Source organism: Selaginella moellendorffii, unplaced genomic scaffold (genome assembly GCF_000143415.4).
Source record: "Selaginella moellendorffii unplaced genomic scaffold, v1.0 SELMOscaffold_61, whole genome shotgun sequence".
Taxonomy (NCBI): domain Eukaryota; kingdom Viridiplantae; phylum Streptophyta; class Lycopodiopsida; order Selaginellales; family Selaginellaceae; genus Selaginella; species Selaginella moellendorffii.
Window position 1 is genome coordinate 437,662 of NW_003314322.1, and position 21,536 is coordinate 459,197.

The 21,536-nt window shown below is 53.9% G+C and overlaps 10 protein-coding genes across 13 annotated transcripts; 6 read left to right on the plus strand and 4 right to left on the minus strand.

The window, feature by feature from the left end:
• Positions 1 to 1,058: 1,058 nt before the first annotated feature.
• Positions 1,059 to 3,017, minus strand: LOC9643881 (transcription initiation factor TFIID subunit 15). Of its 4 annotated transcripts, none has more exons than XM_024689230.1 (6): positions 2,528 to 3,017; positions 2,056 to 2,462; positions 1,723 to 1,896; positions 1,578 to 1,661; positions 1,443 to 1,524; positions 1,059 to 1,395 (listed from the first exon to the last, which is right to left on the minus strand). In XM_024689230.1, the coding sequence occupies exons 1-6, from the start codon at positions 2,642 to 2,644 to the stop codon at positions 1,096 to 1,098; spliced, it is 1,164 nt and encodes a 387-aa protein (XP_024544998.1). In that variant the 5' UTR covers positions 2,645 to 3,017; the 3' UTR covers positions 1,059 to 1,095. The 4 variants fall into 4 exon arrangements, with proteins under 4 accessions (XP_024544998.1, XP_024544997.1, XP_024544996.1 ...); XM_024689229.1 differs by having other exon boundaries at positions 2,056 to 2,474; XM_024689228.1 differs by having other exon boundaries at positions 1,723 to 2,462.
• A 90-nt stretch (positions 3,018 to 3,107) lies between these two features.
• LOC9643882 (SWR1 complex subunit 6) lies at positions 3,108 to 4,372 on the minus strand. Its single transcript, XM_024689255.1, has 4 exons — positions 4,268 to 4,372; positions 4,112 to 4,226; positions 3,943 to 4,055; positions 3,108 to 3,885 (listed from the first exon to the last, which is right to left on the minus strand). The coding sequence occupies exons 1-4, from the start codon at positions 4,370 to 4,372 to the stop codon at positions 3,679 to 3,681; spliced, it is 540 nt and encodes a 179-aa protein (XP_024545023.1). The 3' UTR covers positions 3,108 to 3,678.
• On the plus strand, positions 4,372 to 5,356 carry LOC9643883 (hydroxyethylthiazole kinase). The gene is made up of 2 exons (XM_002984076.2): positions 4,372 to 4,842; positions 4,893 to 5,356. The coding sequence occupies exons 1-2, from the start codon at positions 4,393 to 4,395 to the stop codon at positions 5,283 to 5,285; spliced, it is 843 nt and encodes a 280-aa protein (XP_002984122.1). The 5' UTR covers positions 4,372 to 4,392; the 3' UTR covers positions 5,286 to 5,356.
• LOC9644909 (regulator of nonsense transcripts UPF3) lies at positions 5,302 to 7,631 on the minus strand. The gene is made up of 13 exons (XM_024689226.1): positions 7,355 to 7,631; positions 7,181 to 7,287; positions 7,037 to 7,132; positions 6,901 to 6,984; positions 6,772 to 6,848; positions 6,624 to 6,719; positions 6,435 to 6,570; positions 6,317 to 6,387; positions 6,045 to 6,267; positions 5,895 to 5,990; positions 5,748 to 5,836; positions 5,662 to 5,692; positions 5,302 to 5,608 (listed from the first exon to the last, which is right to left on the minus strand). Exons 1-13 carry the CDS (start codon positions 7,609 to 7,611, stop codon positions 5,604 to 5,606), a joined length of 1,368 nt encoding a protein of 455 aa, XP_024544994.1. The 5' UTR covers positions 7,612 to 7,631; the 3' UTR covers positions 5,302 to 5,603.
• Positions 7,632 to 7,672: 41 nt separating this feature from the next.
• On the minus strand, positions 7,673 to 9,328 carry LOC9643884 (CDK5RAP3-like protein). Its single transcript, XM_024689232.1, has 7 exons — positions 9,198 to 9,328; positions 9,019 to 9,154; positions 8,818 to 8,967; positions 8,352 to 8,765; positions 8,083 to 8,291; positions 7,897 to 8,029; positions 7,673 to 7,825 (listed from the first exon to the last, which is right to left on the minus strand). The coding sequence occupies exons 1-7, from the start codon at positions 9,221 to 9,223 to the stop codon at positions 7,712 to 7,714; spliced, it is 1,182 nt and encodes a 393-aa protein (XP_024545000.1). The 5' UTR covers positions 9,224 to 9,328; the 3' UTR covers positions 7,673 to 7,711.
• Positions 9,329 to 9,698: 370 nt separating this feature from the next.
• LOC9643885 (cullin-4) lies at positions 9,699 to 13,291 on the plus strand. The gene is made up of 17 exons (XM_002984077.2): positions 9,699 to 10,238; positions 10,294 to 10,409; positions 10,470 to 10,816; positions 10,877 to 11,057; positions 11,113 to 11,235; positions 11,286 to 11,573; positions 11,637 to 11,762; positions 11,822 to 11,923; positions 11,975 to 12,028; positions 12,086 to 12,192; positions 12,245 to 12,305; positions 12,364 to 12,495; positions 12,548 to 12,685; positions 12,734 to 12,814; positions 12,869 to 12,949; positions 13,009 to 13,089; positions 13,153 to 13,291. The coding sequence occupies exons 1-17, from the start codon at positions 9,713 to 9,715 to the stop codon at positions 13,264 to 13,266; spliced, it is 2,658 nt and encodes an 885-aa protein (XP_002984123.2). The 5' UTR covers positions 9,699 to 9,712; the 3' UTR covers positions 13,267 to 13,291.
• LOC9644910 (hexokinase-1) lies at positions 13,266 to 15,587 on the plus strand. The gene is made up of 10 exons (XM_002984078.2): positions 13,266 to 13,506; positions 13,557 to 13,854; positions 13,912 to 14,062; positions 14,125 to 14,307; positions 14,376 to 14,450; positions 14,505 to 14,660; positions 14,730 to 14,828; positions 14,878 to 15,008; positions 15,066 to 15,147; positions 15,214 to 15,587. The coding sequence occupies exons 1-10, from the start codon at positions 13,272 to 13,274 to the stop codon at positions 15,541 to 15,543; spliced, it is 1,740 nt and encodes a 579-aa protein (XP_002984124.2). The 5' UTR covers positions 13,266 to 13,271; the 3' UTR covers positions 15,544 to 15,587.
• LOC9644911 (phosphopantothenoylcysteine decarboxylase) lies at positions 15,564 to 16,294 on the plus strand. The gene is made up of 2 exons (XM_002984079.2): positions 15,564 to 15,907; positions 15,965 to 16,294. Exons 1-2 carry the CDS (start codon positions 15,608 to 15,610, stop codon positions 16,256 to 16,258), a joined length of 594 nt encoding a protein of 197 aa, XP_002984125.1. The 5' UTR covers positions 15,564 to 15,607; the 3' UTR covers positions 16,259 to 16,294.
• A 751-nt stretch (positions 16,295 to 17,045) lies between these two features.
• On the plus strand, positions 17,046 to 18,709 carry LOC9644912 (hydroxyproline O-galactosyltransferase HPGT1). The gene is made up of 12 exons (XM_024689242.1): positions 17,046 to 17,170; positions 17,222 to 17,285; positions 17,350 to 17,396; positions 17,447 to 17,640; positions 17,695 to 17,758; positions 17,808 to 17,880; positions 17,930 to 18,053; positions 18,104 to 18,191; positions 18,246 to 18,296; positions 18,347 to 18,418; positions 18,463 to 18,575; positions 18,632 to 18,709. Exons 1-12 carry the CDS (start codon positions 17,070 to 17,072, stop codon positions 18,652 to 18,654), a joined length of 1,014 nt encoding a protein of 337 aa, XP_024545010.1. The 5' UTR covers positions 17,046 to 17,069; the 3' UTR covers positions 18,655 to 18,709.
• On the plus strand, positions 18,700 to 21,306 carry LOC112351383 (pentatricopeptide repeat-containing protein At3g02330, mitochondrial-like). Its single transcript, XM_024689207.1, has 2 exons — positions 18,700 to 18,804; positions 18,863 to 21,306. The coding sequence occupies exons 1-2, from the start codon at positions 18,736 to 18,738 to the stop codon at positions 20,900 to 20,902; spliced, it is 2,109 nt and encodes a 702-aa protein (XP_024544975.1). The 5' UTR covers positions 18,700 to 18,735; the 3' UTR covers positions 20,903 to 21,306.
• Positions 21,307 to 21,536: the final 230 nt, after the last annotated feature.

Here is a 21,536-nt window from a genome sequence, read left to right on the forward strand (position 1 = left end):
AAAATGCTCCAATGCTCTTCACAAATGCCCCCTCCTCCCCTTTGGCCTTGTGGGGCAAGGATTTTATATAACGAAGATAGGGAATATTTTGAAGATCAAAATAGACTCCTTTTTGGACTCATTCCTGACATTTCCATGTGTCATGACACTTGCCATGTGTCAATCCTTCTTATATCCCTTTTTAGAGACTTATTCACCAATTACTTTGTTCAGAGTTTCACTCCTACTTTCGACCTTCTAAGTTGGAGCTTTTGGTCAAAACATGTAATGCTTGTTAAACTTCTACTTTGACCATTATCATGTGGCTTCCTTTTAGGTCCACTTTAGGGCATAGGGATTTGTGTCTCACACAAGTAACTTCATAAACACATTTCTCATTATCATATGGATATAATATAAAAATCACAATGACTTAATCATCAACCGAGTAATACCATGAACAAGCCTATATTATTATTTCAAAAGTTTACGTGAGTATCAAGTGCCAACTTGATTTAATAAAATGCAATATAAATGCCACACCCCACCGATAAAAATTTATAACACTGAACACCACCAACTTTATTCACAACATGGACAAACTCATGCCACTCTCTATCCAACTAAACTCAAAATTAATCCAACACCAAACTACTAATTCACAACATCCACATTTCGCAATACTACACTCACAACAATGCTACTTTAAGTCTAGTAGCGTTGGGAAAAGGATTTGGCTTACAATATCACTGACCTGGCCAATTGAAGCAGTGCCCCATGTCCAGCCATAGTTAGGACCAAGGTACTTGTAGGTGGTTACCTGAAGTAGCTCATGTCTCTGACCACAGCAAAGGGCATGCTCTGTGATTTATTAAGGTTGACACTGAGGGGCAGGGTTTTCAGTCGTTGCTAGTAGGTCATCCCGTGAATATGAGAGTGTGGGCTTCTAGAATATTTTGAAAGCATCCAAAACTTCAAACAAGGCTTTTGATGAGAAGAACTAGCTAGAGGTATTTGGAGACATCCAATTAATGCTTGCAGTTGCAAGTGAACAAATTAAGTATATCTGTACGGTAAAGTAAAACGATAAGAACCTCATTGTAAAATTAATAATATCTATTTTCCACGTCTCTCTCTCACCTGATCTTTGCCTCTATTGCGCTCACGGTAATCCCTCTCTTTGTACCTATCACTGTCATACCTTTCTCGGTAACTTCTACGTTGACCCTCGTCACTGCTGCGAGCGCCATTGTGATCTTCTTTGTTGCGTTTGTCCCTTCGAATCTCTACGTACCCTAGATCTTCTTTGTCCCAGCCAACGGTACCTAACGACTGACCTGGAGCTTCACCTTGTTTAGACTTGAGGCGAAACTTTTTCTTGAGGTTGCCAAACTCGTCGTACATTTCACCGTCGTCCTGCGCGCAAGGTGACGTGTATAGAAAATGAGACGAAGCGTGCGTACCTCCTCCAACTCTTTTCGCCGGCGTTTCGTCTCTTCAATTTCGGCTTCATCGAACTCTTTGTAGCCACCCGCGCGCCCTTCCCTGCCGCAGATGATAGGGGGAGTAAAGCACAAGGTTGACAAAATTTTACTTACCGGACACCACCTTCCGTGTGGCCTGGCTTGGTCGTGTTACAAATGTTGCACTTGGTCCGTTTGGCCCAGTTGGTATTTCCACACCTAAGATACCAAACAAGGACAAACCGTGAGAATGAGGAGACGAGCAAAGCAGAGAGCTGACATTGGGCAACTCCAGTCATTTGGGCCGAAAATACTGCCGCGTCCACCACGGCCGGCGGAGTCGGCACCACGTCCTCTGCCACGCCCACCTCCACCCCCTCCACTCCCACTCGACGGCCGTGATGCGCCACAGCGGTTGCAGGAGCCTCGAAACGCAAAGTTTATGTTCCCACAACTGGCAGACCAAGGCACGGCCAAAGGATAAGAAAGTAGCAAGGCAGCAAGCGCGCAGAGATGGATGCATAGCCACCTATACTTCCCATGCACAGAGACAGAGACAGAGACAGAGACAGAGAGAGAGAGCTGATTGAGCTGCTCACCAAGTTCAACAGACCTTGGATTTGGACATGGCCAATCCCCTTCCTGTTGCCAGCATTTGGCGCTCGCAGCGGCGTCACCACCACGTCCACGTCCTCTGCCGCCATCAGCCGCCGCATCGGACGCGAGCTCGCCAGCGCCACCAAGCCCGTCACCCACCTCTGGGGCGGCAGGCGGCAGTGGTAGTGGAAGAGTGGGCTCCGCAAGCACCAGGAGTTGCTGCTCAGTGGCTGCGTCTCTCGCCTTGGACTCGGCAATGGAAACTCGAATCAAGTTCCCGTGGAACTCCTTGTTGTCAAACCATTCTACGGCGGCCGAGGCAGCATGTGGATCTTCGTAAGTGACAGTGGCATCCCCCTTGGGCTCATTGCTGGCCTTGTCACGGTATATCCAGATCTTGGGCCGTCCGTGCCGCTTGTCCTTCTGCACGCACCGCTACCGCTCAACTTAAAGAGGAAAAAAGCCCGTCCGCAATGCACTGTGCCTACCTTGATGACCCCAATCTGTCCAAAGTGCTCTGCCAGCAGCGCCTCATCGGTCCCGGCAGGCAGGTTACAGACGTAGACGGAGCTGGTCGCTTGCGGGCCTCCCCGGAGCCCGATCATGGTGCCGCGCCGCGCCGCGCCCCGCCCCACCCGCCGCTGCCCTAGGAGTGTCTCTAGGGTTCCTATCCCGTTTTGCTACTCAAGAAGATAAAACAACACTGTCTGCGGTGGTGCATCTTCTCCCCCCTCCGCGCTTTCTGTGTCTAGGTAGCTATAGCAAGACATGCCGTCAAGAAATGCCGTTTTGATTTAACTTGCTACCGCACTGTGCCGTGGGGGCTCAAGAAAGGTGGTGACATGCCTGAGAAAAATACAAAGGTTTGTTCCACAGTAGCTCTCCAACCTTTGTTGTGTAAATCTAAGCAGGCACATGGAGATGCAGCGGCTTTTTTCAATTCCAGTCTTCCAAGAAGGGTTGACATCCTTGTCCCAAATGCAACATTGCCACAAGAACCAAAGAACCCACGCAAAATGCTAGATGCCATCACTGCTTTGCTTCATGACGAAATCAAGACCAGGATTGTAAGTGGCTTTTAGTTGCCAAAGTAAGCATAGTATTGAGCGGGTGGCTGGAATTTCAGCATGAGCTGAATGCAACTATTGAGCCACGGTTTGGTAGCTTTGAGCGTGCTCTTAAGAGAGCAAGAAAGAAGATGGAGGCAAGTCGTGCTAATCCGCTCCGCTGGCAGTATTTATGTTGCAATCTTATCAGGCTCAGCTCAGTGGCGCGGAGAGACGCATCCGTCTTCTCGAGGACGTGCTCAATGTAACGTCAGTTGAGTGGTGGCGTCACTTGTCACTCTTCATGTTGCAGGAGCGGCTCCGTGGCACAGAAAAGAAGAGCGATGAGGGCGGTTCTCGCCGGCTTGATCATGAGCATCACCGTCGTGTAAGTTCGTTCTCTCTTACAGATATTGGTATGTTGGCACTTTGTGGGCAGAGAGAACTGAGTACCCCAGAGTTGATTGCAACGGTGCGGGCGCGGTGCAACAAGACCAACGAGGTAGTTCCATATTACACACGCAGAGGCTGATTATATGCTCCATGCAGCTGTTGGTTTGAGGTGACGGCGGGGGCAGCGGCGCTAGAGCGAGTCAGGTAACGAACTTTTGGCACCTGGTGTCATTGTGGACGGTTTGGCAGTGGCAGGAGCAGAAGCGAGCAGCGCAGCGTGGGCATGTGTAGTTTGCACTGTAGCCACACACCGCGCAAAAGTGACGCCTCGACGCCCGGCTTGGCGGCCCAACGCCAGCCCTCACGTACGACGGGACATGAGGCGGCAACGATTCCCCCAGGTTGGCCTAGCGAGAGAGAGCACGCCATGAGAGATTGAGGTGTGAGAGACACCCACCACATACCTCTTCAAGGAGGTCGAGGAACGACTTGGGCCCTTTGCTGGCACTCCTCTCCAACGCCAAGGATTGCCTCGTCTTGCGCTTGCTTCCTTTGGGTGGTCGCTTGTGGACGAACACTGGAGTGCGCAACATTGAGAGCGTGACAAGGGCAGGAGAGAGAGAGAGAGACCACCTGCATCGTCGTCGCCCATGAAGTCATCGTCGTGCTGAGCCTCGGAGGCAGCAGCCGCGACAGCATCCATTGCAACGTTGTCATTCTCGAGCGCGTCCAGGCGAGCTTGGATGGCCTATACACACATGGGATGAATGCCAAGGGGAGACTGACTACCTGTTGCCTGGCGTTTGGGTCGAGCAGAGCCTCCTCGAGCCTGACGCCAAGCTTCCGGATCCTGGTGGACGACCTGCGCGGAGTGGCCGCATCCTCGACCTCCATCACAAGGAAACCCTAAGGCAATGGCCAGCTTCCGGGACTTGAGCCGGGCGTCGTGGGGCAGTGAGGCGTGGAAGGCGCTGATGCGGGTGCGCGATGCCGCTCCCGTGGTGCAGTGCATCACCGATTTCTCGGCGTCCATGGAGCTCATGGCTAGCGCTGTCATGGCGACTGGAGCAAGCCCGGCCATGGTGCATGCCGTGGAAGAGATCCGCGAGTTCACGGCCAGCCGGGCCAATGCCGTGTGCATCAACGTGGGAACGCTGTCGCCCGAGTGGCTCTTCTCCATGAAGGTGGCGGCTGCGCAGGCTGAGGAGCTCCAAAAGATATGGGTGCTGGATCCAGTGGGCGCTGGTGCCACCAAGTTTCGCACCGCCAAGTGCCTGGAGCTGATCAACCTGCGGCCCACCGTCATCCGGGGCAACCAGATGGAGATCATGGCCCTCGCCGGGGCCTCGGCGTCGCCCAACAAGGTAGAGCAATAGCTAGCAGCATCTCGTAACTTGTCAAGTCTTCCCCCTAGGATGGCTCCAACCCCACCAGCGATGGCCTCGAGGCTGCCAAGGAGCTGGCGCGCATTTCTCAATCCATCGTCTGCGTGTCAGGAGCCATGGACCTGGTGACCGACGGCAAGCGCGTGCTGGGCGTGAGCAACGGCGTGCCCATGATGCACAAGATCACAGCATCCGGGAGTGCCATGACTGGCCTCATTGCGGCCTTCGTCTCCGTCCACCCGCCCCCCCGGGCCCTCGAGGCTGCTGCCTTCGCTCTCGCAATCTTTGGCCTCGCCGGCGAGCTGGGAATGGAGAAAGCCAGCGGCCCCGCCTCGCTCGCCATGCATCTCGTCGATGCACTTCACCAGCTCGCTTCCGAGGAGTCGCTGGTAACATCGCGCATCAAGATTGGCCAGATCTAGCTGATCTCTCCTCTTCTAAAGAAAACCCACATATATAACTTATATAAAATCCACAGTCTCCGGCTCCTTCACATAGGTACAAGGAAAAGGCTGTGTTGCGTCCTCTATACATTTCACATGTACGTATGTACCTCTTCCTCTTTGCCTCCGTCTCCGAAAAATTGAAGGCCCGGCTGCCGGCGCGTCGCGTCGTCTCGCTTCAAAGCCCACTTTACCGATGGATCCAAGCTGCCTTCTCAGCCGGCCTCGCACCCGGCTCATCACAGCAGCACCGCATGCATGCTGGTTGTCCGCCCGTTTGTGAGTTAGATAGTACACTCATCCTGCAGTGCACTCAATCAGGTGCCCACACGACAAGCAGGCAGGCGTGGCTTACCTGTTTTCTGAACCGCAACCCACACCTGCTTCTGCACGTAGCACCAAGAACAAGAATGAGCCTTTGGCACCGACATAGAACCCTACCTCTGTGCAGCCGAAGGGTGTTGACGCTGCACCTCCCCTCTTGGCAGCCACATGCTCAGAGTCTCTAGGACCCTTCCGACGAAATGCACCTGATGAAGCAAAGCCAGCGAGTTAAACAAATCAAACCACCGGCTAAGGCTTGTCTACCGTTTTCAACAGCACCATTTCTCCCGTCCGTCTCGTTGTCAAGGTCGCTTCCCAGCCGGGGCCTGGTGTCGCACTTTACATCTCCAGGATCACCCTCTGCACGTGTGCGGAGCGTGATAAACAAGCAAGATGAAGATCTCAACGTCTCACCAGAATCCATGGAATCCAGGCGTCGACGAGGGGTCCAAACAGGACGGTCAGGCCGATCCTTATTTCTCAGCCTCCGACCATCCGTTGTTGCGCTAGAATCTGCTTCCGCCACGGATTGCCTCGCAGCCTGCAACTTGGACGCCCTGTAGCCCGAATGCTTGTACGTTGAAGGCGACTGCCCAGGAGATACCGGGGGGCGCCCACGTGAATTGTATCCGGAATCCTGCAAGGCTTGCTCTCAAAACCCACTGCAGGAAGACAAGACAGCTTACAGTCTTGTCCTTGATCGGCCTACGGGTGTGTCTTAGCGCATCTGAGTCCACCGGCTTGGGATCACCCTCGCCTGCACGTGAAGAATGTTAACAAAGATCTCAGTAACTCCGCTTCAACCTGCTGGTGTTTCATCTGCCTCTTTATAATGACCATTCTCGTCCCCTGCTTCGCGGTTCTGCTTCTTTTCCTTGAACTCCCGTTTCTTGTGTTCCCGGCGCACATACGTGGGGGAATCTTTGGCATCTGCTGGCGGCTGAAAGCACACCCGTAAGTCACAGACGTAATTGCACAAGCGGCAATCATTACCACAGCCTTTCCCTTATCACCACGCTTCTGGATGACGAAGCCCGAAGGTGGAGGCCCCATGATAGAACCAGCGCGAAATCCTGCTTTTGCTGCTCTCTGTGCATGAAGTGTAAGAGTGTCCGCTAAAGCAGATCAATGCAATCTCTACCTGGGCAGACTTGGCTGCTCGTTTCTGGCGGACATACTCCATCAAGGGCGTAACTATAACACCTTCTCTGGACGAGCCTGGGAACAAAAGGCACGGTATAGTGTTCGCATGAGAATCACATGAAGAAACCTGGCCTTTCCAGCTGGACATCGGCACTCGGCAGAAGCTCGGCTGCTTTACCCAACGTGTCCACAAACTCCAAGTAATCCGGGTCTGTCCAGCAGTGTCGCAACACAAATGCCTTGTCAATCGAAAGGTGAGGTACCTCTCAGGATGCTTCCTTCGCGACCGTCCTTCTTCACTCGCAAATCCGGCACGCGTTGGTAGGGTGCGTACTCCACCATGGCTTTATACTGCGAGCCTGCAAGCTTGACCATTTGGTAAGACCGTGAAAAGGAGGCGCCCCCACCTTTCTCGTTCACAAAGACATGTCCATGGAAATCCTCATGGAAAGCAAGCACGTCCTCTGGCCTCTCGAACTCGATATAGGCGCGAGAGTGGATTTGGTTTCTGTGGCTGCAAAAGAAAGGAGGAACCTCTAAACCAGCTCAAGGGAGAAAGCAAACGCGGAATTGGGACTCACGTCGATTTCCCAGGCCGGAACAGCATCCACAGGTAAGGCCTGGCAAACCTGGTTTGGATCCGAGACACCAAGGCGTCTTCCGAGAGTGTGGGAGGCAGGCGGCGGACCACAACCTTGGTTCGCGACAGGGGATCCCTCATCGCACACACGCTACTGCTCTGCCACTCTTGCTGCTTGGCTAGCAGTGATGAGTAAGCTCCCGCCGCCGCATACGCTCCCTTGGCCTGCCACTGCTTCTTGTCGCGCTCCCGACCCATCCTTCGGCGGCATCGTCCCGCTCCAAAACCCTAGCCCTTCCCCTACACTCTCAAACCCTAATCCCCTACTTTTATCTTTTGCGAGTCGAACCCTTTGTTTCTACACAACAACGTTTATCTCCCCGATTATATTGACGAGCCTGCCGCTGTAGAGGCGGGACAGGGCCTCCTCCACGCTGCGCTTGAGCTCTCGCGTCTTGGAGACGAGCTCTTCCTGATGCCAACCCATGCACACGCACAAGCACGGTCAGATTCTCGTGTGTGAGCCGCCGGAGCGGCACCTACCTGCTTGGGCCATGACGACGACAAAGCGTTCCGAAGCTCCACCTTCTTGTGCTCTACATCCCTCAAGCTGTTGAGACACTTGGCCTCGCTCTGTTTCTTCTCCTTGAGTGACGCCTCTAGCCTGTCCACAAACCTGCAAAGCAAATCCAAGCAAGCCGTCGCCCACAAAATACGCGCTACCCGTACCTCTCCGACGTTAACATGAGCACCAAGTCTCTCGTCCTGCTGCTCGTCACCAAGTCCAGCGCTACGGAGATGTCGCCCCCCATTTCTTTCAAGACCTGGGAGCTGTATTGCGGTAAAGACGCCGAGGCAACTGCCTGTATCTGGCTCTGCAGTGCTGCTGTCGCACTGTTGTCCAGCTCCTCCACTCTCTGAACAAGAAATGCTCTCACCTGCAAAACAAAGCAAAGCTTTTGCACGTTAATACACGAGAAACAAGCCAAGGGGCTCACCTCAAGGAGATCACTCAGAAGATTGTTTCGATACTGGGAGTCCACCAGGCGACAAAACGGAGCAAGAGAAGAGCCATAGCCTTGGACTGCCGAACCAGCCTTTTCGAATCCCAATGGATCCTCGTGACCTTCAGCACCCTGTTCCACGTCAATATCCCACACGATTCCCGCGCTCTCCTCGTTGTCGTCACACTTGGACTCCACTAGCCTTGTGTCGGCCAGATCTATATCCCATTGTATCTCGTCAGTTTCCAGCTGAGTAGCAGCCTCAGGTAGCTGGCCACACTGGACGCCTTGTGCGCCAGGCACTCCTGCTGCAGGATCAGTGTTATCATGGGGAGGAAAGTCGGTCCCGACCTCCAACGGAGTGTCCCGAACATCCTTCAAAGCTGCCAGAAGGACCGAGCCTTGAACCTGCAAGGGCGGCGGCGAAATGAGAAGAGCAAGCGTTGCAAGCGCTTTTCACCTGAGCGTGCGTGTGAGCAAACGAGGCATAGACCTCATAGAGGTGCACGGCGTCATCAACTCTGCGACGACAAAGGATGTCCTTGAGAGTGGAGAGAATCCCAGGCAAAGAGCTGACGCTGGCCAAGAGCTCGCTCCTCACGTTCACTCCCTGGCACATCGAATGTCAGCCACAAGCGAGGGCGGCGGGAACACAAGTTACTGCGATGCCAAGCTCCCGGCAGGCGTGTTGGTACTTGGAAGCCGATGCAAGGGCATTGCGCTTGAACTCGGCCTCTTTACGCTCCAGGTCTGCCAGCTGCTGTTGCAGCCTGGCGATCTGCTTCTTTACAAAGGGGCTGCGACGCAAGTCAGTGGTGGAGCAAAGCTGCTGAGGCTTACATGTCGTAATTCACGTTGTGGAGCATGAGTTGCGCGGCCTCGCCCAGATAGAGATTGTCTTTCTCGTAAGCATGCACAATGGCGTCCCATTCCCTCTGCGTGGAAGGTGAGAAGTGTAGCTAGAGTGCATTCCCATACCCCTGGACCGGACGCGGCTAGCCGGGCAAAGACACCCTTGTCTGGTTGGGCGGCGCTTGTGCTGAGGGCGATGTCCCGGATCCTGCGTGCTTCCAGGTATCCCACAGCTGCCATGCCACCGAGGAGAGAGCCTGTCAAAGGGCGGGGGGGAGTGCGACGGATATACTCACACTCTGGGCTCAAGCTCAGCAGCCATGGGTCGCCCTGCTTGGGCAGGCGAGCAAACGCCGGGGCGATTCTGGCACGGACCTGCGCGAGTTTCTTCCTCCACTCGCCATGCATCCAGCGGCGATCAACGAGCCAATCTGCGCGCGCAGCCAGCTAGTGGGTCAAGCAGAGGGCTCAGAGCGTACGCACCCGCTAGCTTGGCGTAGGCGATGTCAATGGGCAGCTCGCGCGATCCATCCATCCCTGCTTGCCTTGCCCTAGGCCTAGGTGTAAGGGGAGGGGGGGGTCCTGTTTTTAGGGTTGCGCAGGAATGCGGGGGCGAGCTGCAAGGGCAGGGCGGACACTTCTCGGTAGCTGAGACCGGCGGGCTGCCCAGTTTCATGTCTCAGAAGCGCAGGCTGGTCAGCCTCAGCAGCAGCAATACCCCTGGCGGCTGTGCGAGTGGCGGCGGCGGCGGCGGCGACTCCCCCTCCACCATCATCATGTCCGCCACCAAGAAGCCCAAGTCACTCGAGTCTGCCGCCATGGACAAGAATGGGGTGGAAGGCTTGAGCTCGGAGCAGGGCATGGTTGTGGATGTCAAGGCGACGGGCCACGGGCTGAGCGTGGCCAGCCCCGTCACCGCAGTCGGCCTCGCCGGCGGAAGCAACAGCACCGGGACAACGGCCAATCTCAGCCGCAAGAAGGCAACGCCGCCCCAGCCGACCAAGAAGCTGGTCATCAAGCCCTTCAAAGGTATCCATTCCATCCTTCAAAGCCTTTCCTTAAACCCCTGTCGCATTTCTGGCAGACAAGCCCAAGCTGCCGGCCAACTTTGAAGACGCTACCTGGGACAAGATTAGAGCCGCCGTGAGCGCCATCCACGTAAAGCAGCCCGTCTCTTGTAGTCTCGAGCAGCTCTATCAGGTATCGTATTCGTTCTTCTCCTTCAAAATCTTCTGTTTTGCTTCATCGGGTGTGTCTCAGAACGTGGAAGATCTGTGCTTGCACAAGCTTTCGGGAAACCTGTACCAGCGTCTGCAACAAGAATGTGAAACGCACATTTCCGCCAAGCTGAATGCTTTGGTCGGCCAGAGCCCTGATCCCGTCGTCTTTCTCTCCCATGTGGAAAGATGCTGGCAGGATCACTGCGACCAAATGCTCATGATAAGGAGCATTGCGCTCTACCTTGACCGCACCTACGTCATACAAAACTCCAGCGTGCGCTCACTCTGGGACATGGGCTTGCAGCTCTTTCGGAAGCATCTCACGTCTTGTCCGGAGGTTGAGCACAAGACAGTTACTGGGATACTGAGGCTCATTGAGAAGGAAAGGTACGCAAAGCAGTGATAGACATCGAGGAGCACTCTTAACTATCTTTCTGCATTGCTCAGGACGGGGGAAACTGTTGATCGCACACTTCTTAAGCATCTCTTGAGAATGTTTAGTGCGCTTGGAACATACAGTGAAAGCTTTGAGAAACCATTTATCGACTGCACGGCTGAGTTTTACGCGGCTGAAGGAACACGATACATGCAACAGACTGATGTGCCTGACTACCTTAGGCACGTAGAGGTATGCAGGTTTTCTGCTGTAGCGCTGGTGTTGATCCTCGAATGCTGAATTATAGGCCAGGTTGCACGAAGAGAACGAGAGATGCTTGCTTTATCTGGACGCCAACACTCGTAAGCACTTGATATCTACCTCAGAGAAGCAGTTGCTTGAGCGCCATTCTCCCACCATTTTGGATAAGGTTCTTCTTTTCCTTTCGTACGCAACGGCTTACTTTCGCGGCCTTTGCAGGGTTTTGGAATGCTTATGGACGCAAATCGTGTCGCGGACCTTCACCGTATGTACCTTTTACTTGCCAGAGTCGGTGCACTGGAGTCTCTAAAGCAAGCCCTTAGTGCGTACATCAAGGCAACTGGTCATAGCATTATCGTGGACGAGGAGAAGGACAAGGACATGGTTTCTACGCTGCTGGATTTCAAGGCCCGGCTTGATATGATCTGGGAGGAAAGCTTTTCGAAGAACGAACCGTTTGCAAACACAATCAAAGAGGCGTTTGAGCATCTTATAAATTTGAGACAGGTTGGTAATACTTTTACAACAACGTTGTTATTTTTTCTGAGTTTTGTTCTGTGCTGATTTTAGAACCGACCTGCGGAGCTCATTGCTAAATTTATAGATGGGAAGCTAAGAGCTGGGAACAAAGGAACGTCTGAAGAAGAACTCGAGAGTATGCTTGACAAAGTTTTGGTCCTTTTCAGATACATTCAAGTGAGGCTACTCTTTATCTAGAATAGGTTTTATCTGACTCTTTTCTTTGATTTTTGCAGGGTAAGGATGTCTTTGAAGCATTTTACAAAAAGGATCTGGCAAAACGCTTGCTATTGGGCAAAAGCGCATCTATCGATGCTGAAAAGTCCATGATTTCGAAGGTACTTTTTCATACTTGACTAGTTTCAGCGTTAAGCTTTGTTGTGTTCCAGCTAAAAACTGAGTGTGGTAGTCAATTTACAAATAAACTCGAAGGAATGTTCAAGGTACGCCTGTATTTTTTTGTATCCAATCAGCATCTTTGCCGAGCATTGAGTTCCCAGGACATTGAACTTTCAAGGGAAATAAACGAGTCCTTTAAGCAATCCTCACAAGCCAGGACAAAGCTACCAGCTGGAATTGAGATGAATGTGCATGTGTTGACCACTGGGTATGAGCAGATCACTTGGTTTTTGCTATTTGACGCCCTTGCATGCACGCAGGTATTGGCCTACGTACCCGCCTATGGATATTCGTCTTCCTCATGAACTCAATGTCTATCAGGTGCCTCGTGTTCTGGCTATCAAAATTCGCGTTTTGATTTAATTGTCATTTCTCGCAGGACATATTCAAGCAATTTTACTTGAGCAAGCACAGTGGCAGGCGGCTGATGTGGCAGAATTCTTTGGGTCATTGTGTTTTGAAAGCCGAGTTTCCCAAGGGTAAGAGGGAACTATCTGTTTCACTATTTCAGGTGAGCTTCCTTTCTGAGCGGTGGTGTGGAAGTTCTAAGCTAAAATTCCCAGACGGTGGTACTTATGCTTTTCAACGATTCATTAAGGCTTAGCTTTCAAGACATAAAGGACTCAACGGGTATTGAAGACAAAGAGCTCCGCAGGACTCTGCAGTCCTTGGCTTGCGGCAAGGTTCGAATTTTGCAAAAGGTGGGCACGGAAATCTTCTCTTTAGCTAGACTCATGTTGAGCTACCAGCAACCCAAAGGGAGAGAGGTGGAGGACGACGACGTGTTTACGTTCAATGAGGACTTCACGGCTCCTTTGTTCCGGATCAAGGTTTTGGACATGCCTAACGCGAAATTGGCCGTCCTCATCCTCCTTTGTTTTCAGGTGAATGCAATACAGCTGAAAGAGACGGTTGAAGAGAATGCAAGTACCACAGAGAGAGTATTCCAGGATCGGCAGTATCAGGTTTGCATGGGGGGATGGGTGCTGCTTGGGGTTCCTCTCACTTGAGAGCTTGATTGCAGATTGATGCGGCCATTGTAAGAATTATGAAGACTAGGAAGGTCCTGAGCCACACGTTACTGATAACGGAGCTGTTCCAACAGGTAAGGCCTGGCTGCTGTTGGAATGTGGTGCCGACGCTGTATATGTTTTTTGTGTGTGACCAGCTCAAGTTCCCTATAAAGCCAGCGGACTTGAAGAAACGTATCGAGAGCCTGATCGACCGCGAGTACTTGGAGCGAGACAAGAACAACCCTCAGGTATACAATTATCTCGCATGAATGCCATGGCGACCACGCATTTGTACTCTCTGGGTTGTGTGAGTGTGTACGAGCTCAAGGGCCTCGTGTTGGTGTACATGGTGTGGTTTATAGACATACATAATTGGGCAATTTCGGTTAGGAGGGACGATACAACGAAACGGAAGCAGCGGCAGCGCGTGTGGCGAGTGATGGGCCTGCTGGACACGGACGCGTGGTTGATGCTGTACGAGGGCGTGGCCGCGTCGTGGCCGACTCTAGGTAAAGATCGCTCTCACAGTCACAACACCGTTTATACCACCCGTGATCAGAGGAGCGGGAAGTGGTGGAGAATGTGGGCAAGGCCGGGGTTGCGGTGGCGCTGTTCGTGTGCACCGCGCTGTTGTGCGCGGTGGCAGCCATGGTGGTGAAGAAGCAGATGCAGAAGAATGTCAACTGGGGGCGGGTGCAGGCCACCATCAAAGAGTTCCGGGACGGTTGCGCCACGCCGCTGCAGAGGCTGCAGAAGCTGGCGGCGGACATGCACACGGAGATGATTGCCGGGCTGGCCAAAGACGGTGGCAGCAAGCTCAAGATGCTGCTCTCGTTTGTGGAGAAGTTGCCTTCGGGGTGCGCTTGATCCACCTTTGCCTTGTGAACCAACACGTAACACTTTCCTCCCTTTAGGAACGAGAGTGGCCTGTTTTACGGGCTGGACCTGGGGGGCACCAATTTTAGAGTCCTCAGAGTCCAACTGGGTGGCAAGGACAAGCGCATCGTCAAGCAGGAGCACGAGGTGGTGTCCATTCCCCCAAGGCTGATGATTGGCAGCAATGAGGTTGGATGGACCGCTCTGTGGCTTGGGTAATGAAGCTAACCAAGCACGCCGTCTGTTTCCAGGACCTGTTCGACTACATTGCGCAAGTCTTGGCCAAGTTTGTGGCCAAAGAGGGTAACGACTGCAAGCTGGCTCCGGGCCACAAACGGGAGCTCGGCTTCACTTTCTCATTTCCCGTGTCGCAGCAATCCATTGACTCGGGAACGCTCGTCAAGTGGACCAAAGGCTTTGCCATAGCTGAGACGGTATACTAGCTGCTTGTGCTATTAAGCTATTAAGCCCATCTTCGTTTTCCATGTGTGCGCTGCTCAAGGTGGGCAAGGACGTTGTCAAGGAGCTGCAAGCTGCGATGGTGAGGCAGAAGGTGGACATGCGAGTTGCTGCGCTGGTACTCACTGTTGTTTACAGGCTCACTGTTGTCTTAACGCCGAATGATACGCAGGTGAACGACACGACGGGGACGTTGGCGGGGGGCCGTTACCGCAACGACGACGTTATGATGGGGCTGATTCTGGGGACGGGCTCCAATGCCTGCTACGTGGAGCAGACGAGTGCCATTCCCAAGTGGCCGTCGGGGCTTCCCAAGCCGGAAATTACTGTACCGGGAATCCTACTTGCTCTCCTCCCCTATATATGCTTATGCTAACCCGAGGCCGGCCAACTGCAGGTGATCAACATGGAATGGGGGAACTTCTGGTCCTCGCACCTTCCAAAGACCAAGGTCGACGACGACCTGGACGCGGACAGCGTCAACCCCGGAGATCAGGTGAGATACTTGCAATTGCTTGTACAGCTGACGCAGCTGTGCCTGGTAGGCGTTTGAGAAGCTGTTTTCGGGAATGTATCTGGGTGACATTGTGAGGAGGGTCATTCTCAAGCTTGCGCAGGATGCCTGCCTATTTGGCGGCAGCATACCAAAGAACCTCACGTCCCCATTCGTTCTCAGGTAAGCCCCATTAGGATTAGGATGACCACGCTGGCTGGTTGTGGGCGCCGCGCGCAGGACTCCAGATGTGTCTGGCATGCATGCGGACGAGAGCGCCGACCTTAAAGAAGTGGCCAAGGTTATCAAGGCGGCATTTGGGGTGCTCTCCACAATCTCCCGCTTGTTGCCGTGCACAGCCTACACCGTTCTTTCCGTGCTTGTGTAGGTCCGCAGCCTGCCAGTGGAGACCCGCAAGGTGATAATCGAGATATGTGACATTGCAGCTCAACGCGGTGCGCGGCTGGTGGCCGCTGGCATTGTGGGCATCCTGAGAAAGATTGGAAGGGAAGGGAAGGACGTGCGAACCGTGGTGGGAATGGACGGAGGGCTGTACGAGCACTACCCAAAGTTCCGCGGGTGCCTGCACGAGGCACTCGGGGAGCTGCTTGGCAAGGAAGGATCGGCCAACGTCGTCATCGAGCTGTCCAAGGACGGGTCGGGGCTGGGCGCTGCGCTGCTCGCGGCCTCTCACTCCGTCAATCTGCAAAAGGCTTGACTTGTTGGATGATGACGATAAACGTAATAAGAGTTGATTCGCTAGGCTAGGGCTGCAGGGATAGATGGCCGCCGCTGTTCGCAAGCCACGCATCATCTTGGCCGCGAGCGGTAGTGTGGCGGCCATCAAGTTTGGGATACTGGCGGAGAGCCTGGCGGACTGGGCCGAGGTCAAGGCCGTTGCCACCAAGTCCGCCTTGCACTTCATCGACAAAAAAGCCCTGCCGCCGTCGGTGACGCTCTACACGGACGAGGAGGAGTGGTCGAGCTGGCGGAAGCTGGGCGACAATGTGCTCCACATCGAGCTTCGCCAGTGGGCGGATGCCATGGTGATCGCACCGCTGTCGGCAAACACGCTGGCCAAGGTTTGTTCCCTCTCCACTGCTTGCCTGCCTAGTGACGCGCGTTTGCTGGGTGCGCAGATATCGGCTGGGCTGTGCGACAACCTGCTGTCGTGCATCGTTCGGGCATGGGACTACTCCAAGCTGCTCTTCGTGTCGCCAGCCATGAACACCTTCATGTGGAACAGCCCATTTACAGAGCGCCACCTGAGCAGCGTCGAAGAGCTGGGGATGGTGGTCATTTCACCCGTAACCAAGAAGCTGGCGTGTGGGGACTTTGGCAACGGGGCCATGGCCGAACCTGGGACCATCGATTCCACCATAAGGTTAGCTCTAGAAAAGAGGATACATCCGGCTAGCATGTCAACCATTTGATGAGTGATGCGACGGCACCGGGTGCTTGATCAGCAACTTGATCATGAGTAGCAGGGTGGAGGACGCTACAGCCTTGGGCTGCGGCCATTTGGCGTTGAGTGGCACGGGGACGCGCCGGTAGCCTTGGCTCTTGTACAGGGTAACGGCGGCGCCATTGCAGGCGTCGCAGTGAAGCGCAATGGAGCGGCAGCCCCAACCCCGGGCAACTTGTTCCGACTGTGTGAGCAGTCGCTTGGCAATGCCCCTCCGTCGGAACTCGTGGCGAACAGCAACGTTGGAGACGTAAGCAATGCCAGTCCTAGTTATATAGTAAGGCTCTCACGAGCATCATCTAGCATGGGCATGGGCATGGGTTGATTGTTTACCTCCTGCACCCAGACGGCCTCCTCCGGGGCAAGAAGTCGCCAACCTTGTCAATGGTGAGGATCCCGGACACCACCTGGACGCCGCCTAGCGTCTCCTCCACCGCAACCAGGTACTTCTTGTGCTCAAACGGGAGGCTCCCGGCCAGCGCCATGGTCCTGCATACGTGCATCAAACACACAGGCAGCAGCAACCTCGTCCCGCCCACCTGTCCAGCCGGAGAGCAAAGTCCATGACTGCGCCCTGGTGCGGCAAGAAGCTGCTGCAGTGCGTGTCGGCAATCTGCCACGCATCCTGGATCCGAGCCTCCCGGACGCAGCTCGCACCTGGTGCTGCCCGTGCTTGGCAAAGAACCATTGGAGCTGTTGGGACCAAGCCCATCCTCCTGGGTGTTTAGGTAAAAATGCAAGCACGATGGGGTCATTAGGGCAGATCCAGCGGCGCTAGGATGAGAGGGCGGGGTCACACAGGCGCCCCCCAGCGAGGAAGCATGACTTCCTTGATTCTCATCATGCTCTCCTTCATGGCCTGCTTTTACATCGGTGGGAGGTATGGTATGCTCTCATCACTTGTGCCACATCCTCCTTTCTGCTCTTCCAGGCTGTGGCAGGATGCCGAGACTCGGCTGCTGCTTGTTGGGCTGATCGAGAAAAATGAGGGAAAGGTGGTGTGAAAAAAGCCTGGGGTCTCGACGGGTTTCTTACCTCCTTCCTTTATTTTTTCCTCAGGGACAGGCCGTATCGGTGGACGAGACCCTCAAGCTGATCGACTGCAAGTAAGGAATGGCTGACAGTTTACAACTTTGAAACATTTTGGTCACAACAGGGACCAGAAGAAGAGAGTGTCGGCGCTAGAGATGGAGCTGGCGGCGGCCAAGAGCCAAGGCTTCAGTACGCGAAGGCTGCGAGCTGAGAACCAAACAAGGGCTGCAGGACGGCTACATGTTGTCATGGGCATCAATACTGGATTCGGGCAGCATGCCAGGCGCGATTCCATTCGAAACACCTGGATGCCGAAAGGTATCCAACTCTGTCTATTATCATCTCGCTCATATCGCTGCTCTGTCTTGCAAGGGACGGCTTTGAAGAAACTGGAGGATGACAAGGGCGTCGTCATCCGTTTCGTTGTGGGGAGAAGGTAAGCAATGCTTGCTTGCGTGCTTCCTCTCAAGGGTGGTGGATGACAGCGCAAACAGAGGGGACAGCCTAGATCGATTTATTGACGACGAAAACAACAGAACACATGACTTCCTTATTCTGGTAACTCGGCTTTGTTCTTGTATGCCTCACTAAAGCTTATCCGTGGCAGGACGACCATGTAGAAGAGCCGGAGGAGATACCGAGGAAAGCCAAAAAGTTTTTTGCCACTGCCGTCGAGACATGGGATGCAGACTTCTTCTTGAAGGTAGATGACGACGTTTATGTGAATATCGGTAAGCGTTGGCCATTACTCTCCTTCCGCAGACTTTTAACTTCTCCACAGATAAGCTAGGCGAGATGCTTGCTCAGCACTGGGACAAGCCCAGGATATACATCGGGTGCATGAAGTCTGGTGAAGTGTTCTCCGACTCGTAAGTTCTCCCAATTTTGAAACGCTCGGTGGTGATCAGCTTGTATCCCTCTAGAAAGCAGCGGTGGTACGAGCCCGAGTGGTGGAAGTTTGGCGATCAGAAGGGGTACGTGGCCCTGGATTTCTCTTGTTGATAAACATTGTCTGGATTGGCAGGTATATGCGTCATGCTGAGGCACGGATGTATGGCGTGAGCAGGGCCTTGGCTCAGTACATTTCTATCAACAAGTAAGTTTTTGTCTTTGTGTTCTTTGGCCGAGTGCTTTGTCTAGTCCGGTTTTGCATGTGTATCGGCACGAGGATGTGATGGTGGGATCGTGGATGCTAGGACTAGACGTGGAGCACGTAGATGAGCGACGGCTCTGCTGCTCCAGTGGCCAAGCTGGTTTGTATCATATAGTTTTTGCGGTGCGGTTGCTTAGTCGTTGCAATATGTGCCAGGTGCTGTTTGTGCTGCCTCGTAACACTGCGTTTTTGGCTGGATACCTTGGTGTTTGTTAAGTAAAGGTTTCATGAGCTCTCTGGTCGTAGGCTTAGGGTTTTAGATGTGGAGAGGACCATCCTCTCTCTTTTGTAGGTATGTAGCATCTGAAGCTGCCAGATTTTCGGTCCATGTAAGTACGTTTTTTTATCTTCCCCTAGCTCTCACTGGGTTCTTCTGTTTTGGGCCAGCAATCCGAGGGAGCTATCCAGGAGTTTGACAAGCTGCGTGACAGTGGGGTTGCAGCAAGCACCTACATTCTCCTTGCTTCGCTCAAAGCGTGTTCCAGCTCCAGGGATATACAGGCCGGGATGAGAATCCATGCATACGTGACGGAGAGTGGGGACGACCGGGATTTGACTGTAGCCAACACGCTTGTGTATATGTACGCCAAGTGCGGGAAAATGTGGGAGGCTCGAATGGTGTTTGACAGTATGGCGCAGCGGTCCTTGGTTTCGTGGAACGCGGTCATGTTTGGCTACGCCGAGGCTGGAGATGCTGGACAGCCACTACATTTACTTCGGCAGATGCAGGCGGATGGCTTCCGTCCAAACAGCCTGACTTACATGGCGGTGCTCAAGGCGTGTGCAGCCTGTGGTGCAGAACAGGGTAAAGAGCCGCCTCAGCTCCTGCTACTTGAGACAGGAAAGGCTATCCACAGTGAGTGCCGAGAGTGTGGGCACGAAGAAGACCCCAAGGTGGCGAGCACCCTGGTTGACATGTACGCCAAGTGCAGGAGCATGGTGGACGCCCGGCGGGTTTTCGACGGGATGAAGCATCGGTCGTTGGTGGCGTGGAACTCGCTGCTTTTTGGATACGCGGACAGTGGACAGGGAGAACTGGCACTCCAGCTGTTCGCCCGGATGCAAGATGAAGGCCACACACCAGACGCAAGAAGCTACGTTGCTGCAGTCAAGGCCTGTGGCTGCTGTGCTGAGAAAGAAGAATGGAGGCAAGTTGGTGGAAGTCTGGTGGTGAAGCTAGCGTGGCTGGACAAGGGCATGGCTCTGCACTCCCAGGTTTCTCGTTGTGGCGACGAAGGCAACACCATAGTCGCCAACACCCTGCTGCACATGTATGTAAGCTGTGGGAGCCTTGAGGACGCTAGAAAGGTTTTTGACAAGATGCCACGGCACTCGGTTCTGTCTTGGAATGGTGTCATTGCTGGGTGCTGGGACAGGGGTGATCCTGAGCAAGCGCTCGAGATGACGGCCTCGATGCAAGACTACGGCCTCACGCCCAATGCTGCGACTTACATTGCCGCATTGAAGGCTTGCGTGAGGATTGCGGGCAGGGATGGCCTTAGCAAGGGGCGAGCCGTGCACGCCCAGGCCAAGGCAGCGGGGCTTGAGGTGGACAGGCGGGTCTCAAGTACGCTTGTCAATATGTATGCCAAGTGCGGGAGCATGGATGATGCGTGCCGGGTGTTCGACGGTATGATGTTCCATGATGTTGTGTCGTGGAATGGGTTGATTCTGGGATATGTAGATGTGGGAGAGGCTGCCAAGGCACTCGAGTGCTATGCGCGGATGCAGCAGCAGGGATCAAGGCCGGATGCCCTCACTTTTGTGTCCGTTCTCAAAGCCTGTGCCCACCTCTCTCACCTCGAGGCTGGCAAGCGAGTTCACGAGCATCTGTGTAGTCGGGGAGTGGAACAAGAGTTGACGGTGGCCAACTCTTTGGTTGATTTCTATGGCAAGGCCGGAAGCATGCATGAGAGCCGTGGCATCTTCGAGTGCATGGGATTGCAGAGGGATGTAGTGACGTGGAACGCTTTGATGGCGGGATATGCACAGCAAGGGGACGCACAGGAGGTGGTCCGCTTGTTTGATCGGATGCAACAGCAGCCAGATCTGCGGCCCAACAGCATTACGTTCTTGTGTGTGATCAAGGCCTGCAGTCATGCCGGGCTGGTGGACACGGGCAAGCACTGCTTCGATCTCATGCAGCTGGGAGCCTGCCTTGTGCCTGGGATCGAGCATTACAGCGCCTTACTGGATCTCTTGGCCCGTGCAAACCGACTAGACGATGCGCTAGCTTTGCTCACAGGGATGCCCTGCGCGCCGGATCAGGCCATGTGGATGACGGTCTTGACTGCTGCTCGCAAGTGGAGTAACCTCGAGGTTGCAAGGGTAGCTTTTGAGTCGATTGCGAGAATGAGAGAGGAAGACTCCGCTGCATACGTCGTTTTGGCCAACACGTATGCGGCAGCTGGCGATGTCCCGGATTGATTCAAGGAAATGCATTATCGGCGTCTCAAGAGCGAAGTACGGCTTCCCGGACAGTAGAACGGCAGAATTTGGTGTGATTTCCAGGAGGAACACTGCCACCTCTTGGCCTTTGGTTGGTTCAGAGCCATGCCATGGGAGGTGAAGTTGCTGTCGAATGGTTGTGAACGCCGTGGGAGGAATGGTGTCGCCCCCCAACCCCCTGGGAGGAACGGCTATGCCAGCTCTGCTATGAGGAGGTGGAGAGTGACAACCTTCCTCGACTGTCGAGTACAGTCTGTGTCCGCCTTGCCGTGAGAATTTTTCTTTGTTTCCGGCCAAGCGGCTGTGGTATTTGGGTAGTTTCTTGTATGTCTTGAAGGGTTTTTCCATCCATAATACTGGGTTGTAAATTGTGTTTTCCAGTAGGAGAGATCCATTGCGTCCAAACCCGCAGTCTGTGCCACCCATAGATGACCAATTTTGGAAGCTTGTCGTCATCTGAGTGTGCGAGTAAGCACAAGAAATATTGCATGGTGTTCTTCCAGACTTCAAGCTGCACTGGCAGGAATCCCGCGAGATACTTTCGGGCAGCCGAATTCCTTGAGAATAAACGTATGGATTTTCTCGACTTGCCTCCAGAAGTACTTGGTCAGAC